This window comes from Homalodisca vitripennis, chromosome 4 (assembly GCF_021130785.1).
Source record: "Homalodisca vitripennis isolate AUS2020 chromosome 4, UT_GWSS_2.1, whole genome shotgun sequence".
Classification (NCBI taxonomy): domain Eukaryota; kingdom Metazoa; phylum Arthropoda; class Insecta; order Hemiptera; family Cicadellidae; genus Homalodisca; species Homalodisca vitripennis.
The window spans coordinates 59,108,670-59,121,357 of record NC_060210.1 but is presented as its reverse complement, the minus strand read 5'-3'; the positions used below and the strand labels follow the sequence as shown (position 1 = coordinate 59,121,357).

The 12,688-nt window shown below is 32.7% G+C and overlaps 1 protein-coding gene across 1 annotated transcript in view; it reads left to right on the top strand.

The window, feature by feature from the left end:
- The window catches only part of LOC124359345 (transmembrane 9 superfamily member 3), a 46,892-nt gene that overhangs the window by 21,534 nt on the left and 12,670 nt on the right, over window positions 1–12,688 (top strand). The window contains exons 3-6 of the mRNA XM_046812017.1: window positions 1,863–1,985; window positions 6,698–6,942; window positions 8,629–8,760; window positions 11,691–11,857. Coding sequence (XP_046667973.1) covers window positions 1,863–1,985; window positions 6,698–6,942; window positions 8,629–8,760; window positions 11,691–11,857 — 667 coding nt within the window. The remainder of the gene's footprint in view (window positions 1–1,862; window positions 1,986–6,697; window positions 6,943–8,628; window positions 8,761–11,690; window positions 11,858–12,688) is intronic.

The following is a 12,688-nucleotide window of genomic DNA, read 5'->3' as shown; positions in this document are numbered from 1 at the left end:
AATATTTTTATATATTATTATATACTCAATTATACTGAACATGGGTGAGCCTGTTGTACAAGATCTGGGAATTTAAAGATACCCATTGATGTCAATGTAACATTTTACAGTTATGTTAGAATACCATCTGTATTACCAGTTTTTTTGCAGTTGTAAATATTATTCGTAACCAACTGGTAGAGTGACATTTTTATTCGTAACATTCAATATTGAATTATATACAATAAGATTAAATTCACAAAAATACCCACATAGCTTCTCATGCATTTATTTGCTCCTTCCTGCTTTTCCTTGACACTGCCCATGCTAGGTTCAAAAACATTTAAATTGGTGAGTTAATCCTTTTGTATTATGTGTAAAAATTTTAGTTACATCACTTAATGGTTTTAACATTTTGTTTCTTTATTGAAAAATGTCTAATGATTAACTTTACATTACACTCTGTTTGTTTTCTGATTTATTCATTCTGCATTTTCCTCATGGCAATCATGGTTACCCATGAGACCAATGTACAAATCTTAGAAATTGTTACTTTGCTGTCCTTTGATCCCAAATTTAATGTAATTTTTCTTTGGACCAAGATGTATCTATGTGTCAAATTTCTAGTCTCTAGAACCTTTTTATCAAGTGTTATCACATAGACAAATAGACAGACGATGGCACAATTTTAAGAAGTATCTGTTGAATCCTTAATAACTCATAATACATAGATTGATATCCAAACAAATAGCGTGGGGTTTCAATATTTTTAACTCGACTAATTATGTGAAATTTGGTATTACATAGTTTAATACAAAAGGACTAATCAATTAAGAGTATAGACTTTATTATGTTAAATTAAATGTTAATTAGATTGAAAAGGTCTGCCTTTTCCTTTTTTAAGAATTTTGTAGCAGCGTATGGTGAAATTAGACTTAAAGTGTACCTAAATAAAAATAGCTTAAGCTAATATTGTTGCCATTAAAATACATCGGATTTAAGCAAAAATAATGTAAAAATGATAGTAATTCATATTGTAGTTATCAATACCACCACAACTCACAACAAATAACAATAATTATAATATATTAATAGTAGATTTTATATATGTACATATTTAAATAGTGTCATTCATAACACTACATTTTCAATAACATACAGTAAGATTCAATACAAAAATAAATAAACAGAATTAAGTGAAATTAATTGAAAGAATATGATTAGATATTCAATACTTCTGCAAACAATAAAAATATTGTTAATGATTTACTAATTTTGTCTGTGATTGATAGTTAAGAAGTAAGTATTTTAATTTTAACAGTTTACACGTGGTCTGTTAGAACTGGAAGAAGAAGCAAGTGACCTTGAAATCGAGTGCTGATAAGCACAACATGTACTCATATAACAGTAACTAAAATTTAATATACTTTGTTTATCGCCTTTACTAAATAATCATGTAGTATCATTTTATTCAATTACATTTTTGTGAAACAAAACATTGCACCCCTTGTTCCTTCAGTAGCATTAAATGGTATGTCACATTCTTTGTTTTATTTCAGACTAAAGATCTTGTGAGTAGATTATGAGGATAAATAAAATTTGTTTTCACCAATAATTTTTACATACAGTTGCAGTCAAGTTCTTATTTCTGTGTGTGTTATAAATATACACGCCATAAATAAGGTGAAGGACTGTAACAAGTAAAAATTCATGTATTCGTTTTGAAGAAGGCAAGGCCAAGGACTGTTATAAAATTATTGATTTCACTATTTTACTTATTAGCCAGTTAATAATAAAATGATTGTACTAAAAATGTTTCATTAAACTATAGTAATAAATCGTTTTATATTTTACCATGGGCTAATGATCTCTTAATTTTACAGCTGACATTTCAAAGACACCATATTGTGAAATTCAGCTGAATGATGAAAAGCTGAAAGCATTCATATATGCTGTCAAGAACCACTATTGGTACCAGATGTATATTGACGATCTACCTATTTGGGGTAAGTAAGAGATATTTTGTAAACTTAGTTATTATCAAGAGGGTTACTCAAAATAGCCACATTCTAACCAACCCACCCAAAAGTCGTTTATTAGTTATAAATACACCTAGAACTTGGTTGTTGTACACCACTTGGTCCCCGTGGAAGATCCATTGTGTTGCACAATCACTTACTACTACAAAAACTAAAAATCATTAAAAATAATAAAAAGTCTAATGTGAAAACGAAGTGCATAAAAAAAAGTACCTCCTGAGGAGCGAGAAATGGCGTTGTGATAGCTCTCTGGCCGCACACTGATTTCATTTCAGAACAAAGGCTCTGTGGTAACCATAGTTACCGCCTGCTCCTTGTGCAACGTAGCAGTGCTAACCAGAGTTACCCATCCGCAGCAAACGTGTTAATAGACATTTTATTGTTTAAAAAAACTGTGTTCTTTTAGTTTATCAACATTCTGAAATAAGCAGTTGACAATTTGCTGGTGTAGTTGGTGTTACTTAGAACAAGATATTAAGTATTTTACACTAAAATCACCTCCATCCTTACTACTTTACAAAAGTTCAAGCATTAGTACAAGTACAGTTCTATCACTGGCTGCTTAGCAGTGATATTGGGCAGTATCTTTTAAAGTTATTCTTATTTTAAGTTCTTTTCAAAGATGTTTCCAATTCAGCATATGGGCAGATATCATCGTAAACCAACTTATAGGTCCACATATTTTCTCAGAAAATTTAAATGGTCAGCATTATTAAGATTTCTTACAACATTTTGCCCACACTTGGATGGACTAGTTTTGGACTATAATGAGAGCGATATTTTGAGCAAGACGGTACTTCTCTTAAAATCACCACTGATGTGCGACAATGGTTGACAGAAAACTACCCAATGTTGATAGGTCATGGTGGAACCATACTTTGGCCGGCCAGGTTTCCTGACCTCTGTCTTATGGATTTATTTATATTTGGGGAATGATGAAACAGGAAGTTTATTCAGCTCTTTTGAACTCAGATGAGAACCAATTGAGCTTGCTGCCCAATGAGTGCATGAAAAACTAACTTTGAATGTGATGGTTAAGACCTAGAGAAAGTGTGCGGGATCTTGCATAAGAAACGGAGGCAGACAATTTGAAAATAAACTGTAAGTTACATAATTTTCTGTGTGTTCCTTCTTGCAATTATTTTACATGTTTGTTTTGGAAATGTACATATTGAAGTGGCAATGAAATAAAACAAATGTTTTTGACTATAAATAAAATTTAATTGTATTTTGGCTGCTATTATGATACTGCGACATTTAAGTGCACTTTGTTTTTCAGGATAGATTCTGTATTAATCATTAGAAGATGAGAATAAAGGAAAAGTTGTATTACATAGTTTTAAAGCTTAAAAATAGGAAAGTTTTTCTGGTATTGGCCACTTTTCAGGATCTATCGTATGGAAGTCATAGGCCTGTATATCTTGTTCTATATTTTACAAAAAACATTTTACTTCGCAATACACTTTTTTGTATTAAACTTATTTAAAAAACAATTGGTTTTCTTCTGTTTCGATGTAAAATATGTAGATTTAAAAGGTGAAAAACTGTTAATAATGGTAAAAACTAAGTTTAACTAAAACAAACACAATGTTTTTAAACAATAAAAATGTCTTATTAATGACACATGGTTATTTGGAATAAAATTAATAGAAATGTATTTATTCTCAATTTTACAATATACAAAAAGGTAAAGGTTGGATTGTGAAAGGAAAGATATATGGCTGGGATGAAAAAAAAACTATTTCAATTTTTTGTCACAAATACTGGGTACTTTCACCAAAGAAATGTTTAAAACTAAGTTATGTTGACTCTGTATTGTAAGTAGTGAAGGATATTGTGTTAGATTTTTTATCTTAGACTTATTTAAGTGGTTTTTCACATAATTTTAAAGTACAAAATGTAAGTATTTGTACAAAGTGGTATTTTCATTTACAATAAAGATTTACAACATCATATATCAATGAAAAGCGTACATTCTATACTGTGTGATAAAATTATTGGTTTTGAACAAATATTTGCCCAAAACTAACAAAATGAGTATAGCAAATTTTTACCTAACTTCTTTGTATTATTCCAATTAATTTTTATTGTATTTTTTAATACCAAGACATAAATTGTCATGTAGGTAATACAGGGTCTGTATAATAAGTAACCGGACTGACTTCAGGAAATTTTTTATTGGCAAAATATGTACAATTTTTCTTTAGAAATCTTCAAAGTAGTCCCCATTGGAGTCGATAATACGCTGATACCGTATTTTCCAATCCCTAAATGCTCCCTGGAAGTCGGCAACCTCGATGTTGTCTAGAGCCCTCGTCGTAGCACGTTGAACGTTTTCCAGAGTCCCGAACCGCGTCCCCTTAAGGTGTCTCTTGATCTTGGGTAACAGAAAGAAGTCCGGTGGTGCCATATCCGGGCTGTAAGGAGGCTGTGGCAACGTTGCCCTCGACTGTGTTGCCAACTGTCCGGTGACGAGCAGGCAGGTGTGCAACGGTGCATTGTCGTGATGGAGAATCCACGAATCGGCAATCTCCGGACGGACTCGGTGAACCCAGGCGGTTAGTCGACGGAGCACCTCTCTGTAGTACTGGCCGTTTACAGTTTGACCGGGTGGCACAAACTCTTTGTGAACAATGCTTTTCACGTCAAAGAAAGCAATGAGCATCGACTTCACCTTCGATTTGCACATGTGCGCTTTTTTCGGTCGTGGTGACGCCGGTGTGTGCCATTCCGAACTCTGCCTCTTCGTCTCAGGATCGTATTCAAAAACCCACGTCTTGTCTCCTGTAATAACGTGGTTGAAAAACTCTGGTTCGGTTTGCAGTCGATCAAGGATTTCCGAAGCGACAGCAACACGACGCTTCTTTTGCTCATCAGTCAGGTGTTTGGGTACCACCTTCGCGCAGATCTTCCTCATGCCCAGATCGTTCTTAATAATGTTTTGAACGGTCATCTTATCAATTCCGACCTCATCTGCGATAGCCCGAATGCTCAGACGACGATCACTGTTCAACACATCACGCACTTTTTGCACATTTGTGTCCGTGTGACTCGTTGACGGAGGACCGACGCGCTGTTTGTCATGGACGTCATCACGGCCCTCCCGGAAATTTTTGTGCCACTGAAACACCTGAATTCTGGACAGAGCATCCTCACCGTAAGCCTCTTGAATCATTTCAAGAGTTTCCGTGGCCGTTTTCTTGAGTTTGACACAAAATTTAATGCTAAAACGTTGCTCGATCGTACTCTCCATTTTCACTCCGACGGGGTAACTGAACATGCACTCCGCTCTCGCTTGATACTAACTCTCCAAGCGCTTGGAGGCAACTGCTGCAGCCCGGTTCCCTTTCACTGGACCCCCCCACCACCACTACAGCACCACATACCGGTTAGCAGACGCTTTGACGGAGCGGGGCAGGCTCAGTCCGGTTACTTATTATACAGACCCTGTAGAACACAAACTTGGAATTAATATGATACATCACACTTATAAGAGGTGTGTATGTAAAATAATATTGTATATTGGTCAGTTTGCTTTGGTTTAAGTTAGTATATTATGAACATCTTGTATATTTATTGTGTTTTGTTTTCTTATTAGGTGATACATTCTGCATTTTTGGCTATTTCAGTTTTTTTCTTCATTTTTTTTTTATACAACCAGTTCTATACTAAACTTCTGCATATTTGACAGGAATTAATATAATTATCATATAATTGTATGACTCTGTATAATAGTATTTTTGCATAAATCCCATATTTCATAACACTTAAAAAAACCTGCAAATACGCCAAAAATTGGCTTGCTAGTACAGAAGTTACTATATGGACAATAAATTAATATGAAATGACCTTCCTAACAATTCGTGCTTTCTCTAGTGAAGTAAATAATTCCAAACAACACATGTTTTATAATATTAAAAATACATTTCTTTTGTTATAAAACAAAGTATTTACTGAGAATCAATTCTTTGTTTAAAGTTTGTTCTTGATCGTGAAGTAAACAGGAATTTTCAGGACATTTGCCATCGTTCAGTGATACAAAAATGTAGTGTTACTGAATTTTGTTATCACTGAGCGATGGAAAATGATTGAAAAAATCATGTTTCCTACAAAGTATTTAAATTAGATTTTCTTCAATATGTATCTTTATCTAAAAAATGTTCCAAAATGTTAATTTTATGAATGTTGTATAACATGAAAAAATAATTCAAGTAAATCAAATTTCCCATGTTGTAAATTTAAATAGTCTATCAACATAAAATTTGTAATACCTAATTAATGCTCTATAGGTTTATATAACTAAATATGTCATTTAATTTCAAAGTTTTTATAATAAATAACATTTTTACTTAAAAGAAATTTGTTTAATTATTCCGATTTTTAAAAATAAGAGCATCCTGTGATCATTTCCATTTATTATGTGAAATGTATATATATATATATATATATATATATATATATATATATATATTAGGCAATCAAATTGTATTAAAAATACATATTTTGCATATCCCTATGTGTGTTTCTGGCATTTTTAATTGAATCCAACCAGGAAAATCCAGTGCAGAAATAAATATTAAGGTGCCAGTTGGTTAACAATATTGTATGTGTCCATTTATGTTTATTTAGTGAATTTTTATTTTTAAGTAGTATTTTAATTTTTATTATGGTTTTTTTAGGAATTGTTGGTGAAATGGAAGAGGTGAATGGCCAGATGAACTACTACATCTGGACACATAAGAAGTTTGATATTGGTTACAATGGCAAATACATTGTCGATGTAAACCTAACGTCTGAGTACAAGATCAAGTTGGAACTTGGAGTGAAGATTCCCTTCACGTACGAAGTTAACTGGAAACCATCACCTGTCAAATTTGAAGACCGTTTTGATAAATATTTGGATCCAAATTTTTTCCAACACAGAGTAAGTTAAGCTCATTGTTACGCTCCAATTTAGTTTTGTTTCACAGCTACATATAATTGTGTCTAATTGCATCATTGCCACTGTGCATCTGTAGTGGTTAAGGGGTTACTACAATGATTAAGTGTAAGAACTTATTCATTATATTATCCACTCTTAACCCTTTAACTGCCATGCCTGTGTTAACACGTGCAACGCCGCTTTGCGGTCAACTGCCCATGCCCATATTTAAACATTTGCAAACAGCTATCTGGTTACGCAATGCCTGACAGGTGGAAATGAGTTTTAATTTACTCTAGTGGTGTTTCTTTGTCATAAGGTAATGATGTTTGAATGCTATTACAATTCAGTAGAAAATTTATGAACTATTACCAAATCACGTTTGCACGTCTTTATAACCTGTTTGTCCAAACAGAACGTTGTGTTGATGTATATTTTAATTTTGCAATCATGAGTTTAGTGTTTTACGTTTTGATTTGTGCTTCAGTATGGCAGGCTGGGGATTAGCATCCCGAAAGAAGACCATCATTTCTAATCTTAACTCAGTCTGCTAAACACGTTTCCTAAGAAAAGCTAATGTACTTCTGTGTGAACCAAAACAATTTTATGTAAAGAGCCTTCACACAGATTGGAAAAAGACGTTTTTGCAATAAACAAGCTTTAAAAAATTAATATTCACTGCATCATCCAGAACTTGAAGAAGAAGTTCGGTTGGCATTTGCTTTGATGCCAGAGCTTGTCTATGTAAGAAACAGTGAACCCGTTTAGCATTAAGCATGATGTTTTTCAATCTTGCAATAAGTTCACTTTTTTACTGTTGAGAGCAACACCACCATTACTTCATATTGAAACACATTTTCCTTAACTGATTTTAAAGGGTTCACAGTAGCTTTAATGAACAGATCATATATGTTTTCTCCTGTTGTGTTGTAAGGGCGTGTTTTGCAGAATAAAATGTTCTCTTTGATTGCTTCGCCCTTTTTATATTGAACAAAAACAACACTTAAAAACAACTGAGAGTGTCAGTCGGTTTAAAAAAATGTGTATTGAAAAAACTCAATTTTGTTTAGTTTTCAGCCATACTGAAATTTCTTTGTGCTACTGAGGTATATCACCTGTGAAACCATGTCAGTAACAGCAGGAAGTATCAATTGTACTGATATTATATGTGGTTTGGTGCTTCAGTCAATTTTTATGTAACTATTATACCAACAAAATAAAGTACAACACATGTACTATGAAGAGCATTTTGGTTAGTATTACTCATTTTAGTAATTTTTCCTATTTGATACTTCAGAGCCTGACTTTTTTGTTCAAAAAAGCTTGTGTTTATCCTTGAGTCCATGATGTTTCCTTTCCAGATGACGTAACATTTTCAATGGTCTCATTTAATCAGTGGATAGCACTTCACCACACACGATGCACTGCGGCTTATTTCCAAGGGACGTGAACCTAAACTTCAAATAAGACTCGTTGTGTAGCATTTTACAAGATACGAGTCCTGTTTATTTAGTGGTGATGAATTCCTACCCCCCCTCACAATTGCTATATACAGTTGGGGGTTGTCAAAATTTCAGACACAAAAAGGGGTTGTAGGTTCAAAAAGGTTGAGAAACCCTGCTGTAGAGTATATTAAATGTGTAGAATAAAGTATCATTTGTGTTTTAAAATGTCATTATGTTTTGACAGATACATTGGTTCAGCATCTTTAACAGCTTCATGATGGTGATATTCCTTGTGGGTCTGGTCTCCATGATCCTCATGAGGACCCTGAGAAAAGACTATGCCAGATATAGCAAAGATGAAGAGTTAGACGATATGGTAAGTTTTCACAGGATATCTAGCCTTGGCGAGTTTGTTGCAGTCAGAAGAATTGAGAAAGCTCTTTTTTTATTAATATTATAAATATATCACACAGTATTAATGCTGAATATTAAAAAAAGATACAGCAACTTCTTAATTTTCATTAATTAAATTCTAAATTTAAACATTCTCAATGTACTTATTTTATTGTTTGTACTATGTTTGTCTATCCACACAAACACTTGCATTTGTAACGGTTTCAATTTAGAAAATACAAATATATAGTAAATCTTAAATAACAGCCCCGATTCTTTACTCTTAACGTTTTATTGTGGAAATCTAAACATGGATTTTTTAAATATTTTTATATTTTAACCCTTTGAGTGCCGGAGCATCGCTGTCAGCGATCCCGCATTATATGCAAGAAATGCCAGAATCGCTGTTAGCGACTTCTGCAGTAACGCTTATATTTTATATAGTATTATATATCTAAATTGGCTCAATGACTATACATACGCATTCCAAAGGCTTCAATGTAACTTTTGATGTAGGTTTTGTTGCATTCTGGTTAGATTCTGATTTTTACAGTGGTTGTAAAGTGAGCGCGTTAGTCGAGTTTAGAATTGACCGCTACGCGGACGAGCCATCACATGTTTTGTTTGCTCTGCTGTTTATTTCACAAATGATATTGAAAGTTTTTAAGTGTAAATGGGTTTGTAGTGTTAGTATCTTCAAATTATTTCGTTTGTATATACTGTTCTAGTCTGTGTGTAAGTAGAACAATGACTTGACCGTGAGTTACGGCGATCGTAAGCGGCTAGTACTTTACTAAATACGTTTGTACAGTTTTAATGTTTTTTGTGTTTTTTCAGTGATATTTATAAACAATGAGTCGTAAAAACATTGATGACAATGAAGACCTAGTATTGCAGGCATTAGATTTAAGCATTAGCAGTGTAGACAATACAGAGAGTGTTACGTTAGGTTAGAAAATTTCTAGTTTTGTAGTGGTTCATATTTTCATACTTATTTTCCAAATTTTATTTATAAGTACAAAAAGAATTTAATATGTCTTTTTGTAAAGAATTATGGAGTATAAGATAGAATAACAAATTGAAAAAATAAAATATTTCAATAACACTAAGTTGTGTCAAAATAAAAAACTAAATGTTTTTGCCCATAAAGTTTCTGTTAATGATTTTTGTTATTTGTATAAAAACGTTAACCCTTTGAATGCCACAAGGCAAAAAATTTAGTACAAAAGAAATGCACTAGCAACTATATTGCAAGTCATATGCGAAAAATGCCAGGGAATAATAAGAAGTATTACTGGGCTTCCGGAAAAAGAATATATTTTTATTATTTTTCATACTATTTTTATGAAACAGGTATCAAAATATTTGTAAAAAGTTTGTATTACAATAAAATGTTACAAAACAAATGAAACAACATAAAATAATATTAGTTTTGGCATGTCAAAACCAAAAAATGTATAAAGCAATTTTTATTTTTTAGTTTTTATTTTTTTTGACAAATTAATAAGAAACAATTTTACTATGGGAAGAATTTTTTTAATATTCTTTATAACATTGTTAATGTGAAAAAAAATAATGGTTAACTTTTTTTATATAATTACTATAGTTACATAACAATGCTTGAAATTATGTACATAATGAAAAAATCATTTTTCAGTACCGGTAACACAACACTAAAACAAAAAATAATTAATGCATTACTTACATTTATCCTTTGGTTCTAAAGTATATCTAATATATGGTCTTCATATTTTCCCAAAAAATATGTACACACACACACACACGCGCACACACACACACACGCGCGCGCGCGCGCGCACGCACGTACGCACGGGAGATATCAATTTAACAAAATCATTTTAGAGATCCTAACCTCAAAACGATGTAAACACAACCATGTAACCGAACGTATTATTTTAGATATTACGCATACTATACGTAGCGAGTTGTTTACGCGCCAACGATGTTACGCGCCCGGTTAATCACCGCCCGCTGTTGTTGCTTCTATTATTCTGTGTTTTTTTATCTTCACTAATATAAAGTACTATGTGAACTATTATTTATCTATTGCAGGATAGTTAACAAATAAAACAATATTGGTTGTGAAAAGAATTCATGAAAAATAAAGCGTTAAAAATTATGATGGCACTTTTCGCAAGGGTTTTTGGCGACGATGTATCGTCGCCGTGGCACGCAAAGGGTTAAATAAGTGATCAATGTATAATATGTATAAAGAAAATATATTTATCTAAAAAAAAAACCTAAGACATTATACCAATAAATAAATTTGTTATGAATTTTTAACCAAACCCTTGCAGAATCAGGCATTTTCGCTCGGCATTTTATGCACACCATATAGCAAAACGCTGTGGCACTCAAAGGGTTAATATTTAATTCTGACATTTTATTTAGATAATATTGGGAAAGTAATCAGACATGTTAATGAAACTAACGTTACATGTATGTGTATGATGTATTTTTGTCAGATCTATTGGAGAACGTTTTAATAATTTAATATTGTTAAAAATAATTGTTTCACTAGTTTATTAGATCTGGATTAAAGAACTAATCCCCATAAAAAGCAAGAAAACCAAAATTAGCAGCTTTAAAGATTTATTATAGGATCAGAGATAATCCAATGCTTAAAATCTGGGTGGGTCTAAGTTGGAGGAGTAAAGAAAATAGAGATCCAGGAGGATTGACCAGAGATCAAATGGACCCAGAGCCTGGATGAATTCAGGGGCCAGAGAGTTCCAGGAGAAGGGAGATCAAGAGGCAGTTAGCTGCTAGAAACTAAAAGCTGCTAGCTGGAGAGAAATTGTTCTGAAAATCTTTAAGAAATTTATCTAAAACTATAAATTTGATTTATTATTGTAAAAAATGAATTAGTTTCTATGTAATGTTTGTGCATAGGAACGTGACCTCGGGGATGAGTATGGCTGGAAGCAGGTGCACGGGGACGTGTTTCGTCCAGCCAGCAACCCAATGGTTTTCTCAGCAATGATAGGAGCCGGCTACCAAGTCACTGTGGTCACTCTCTCTGTCATTGTGTTTGCCATCCTAGGAGAGCTTTACACAGAGTGAGTGCTGCTGATGTTAGTGAAGAAAGATATAATTATTATAAAAAGAAAGAATCAAGTCATTTATAAATGGAAGGAGATCTTGTCAACTTGAAAGTGCATTGTTAGGGAGCAAAACTGCTGAATTTTGAGTGATCATGAAATGGAATAAAAGGTGTTGGCAACAAACTTTTAGTTCCACTAAATAAATTGCTGGAATACAAAATACTGTAATTACTTGTTTACTTAAGTTGTCTTTGGACTAAAATCCTATTCTATAATTGGGCATGTTCATCTCATTGCATTCGCCAATTGCATGTAGAATTCTTCTATAAGTCAGAATTGGGATTTTAATTATGTTCTTACCCTACAATATTCCCTGTGTACATCCCCTAGAAATTGTATTCAAGTACAAAAGGAATTCTATTCATGTTGCATGTTCTATAGTACTTTATAAAATTGTTTCAAGATTTTTTTTTCTGTGTAATACAAGGCTTTATTCACATACAGTAGTGTGTACTCCTAGAAACATGTTTGTAGGCTTTAGATTTACCGATTTCATTTTTTTTATTCTCTAACACATTTGTTATTATTCTACTCACCAAAAATCACATTACACATTACAATTTTTTACTCAGGTACGATCCCCTTGAATTTCAATAAAAGGAACTAATCTTACATATAACATTGCTATGGTGGGATGTGTTGATTCAATGCAAATGTTGAGTATAGCTCCGTTTTACCGTCTGCTTTGTGCAGAGTCTGAAATTTGACACTGTTACTTAATTCAGGTTGTTATTTATATTTTTCGTAGCTTTTTTTGAACACAGGTTTTTTCAGTAATGATATTCT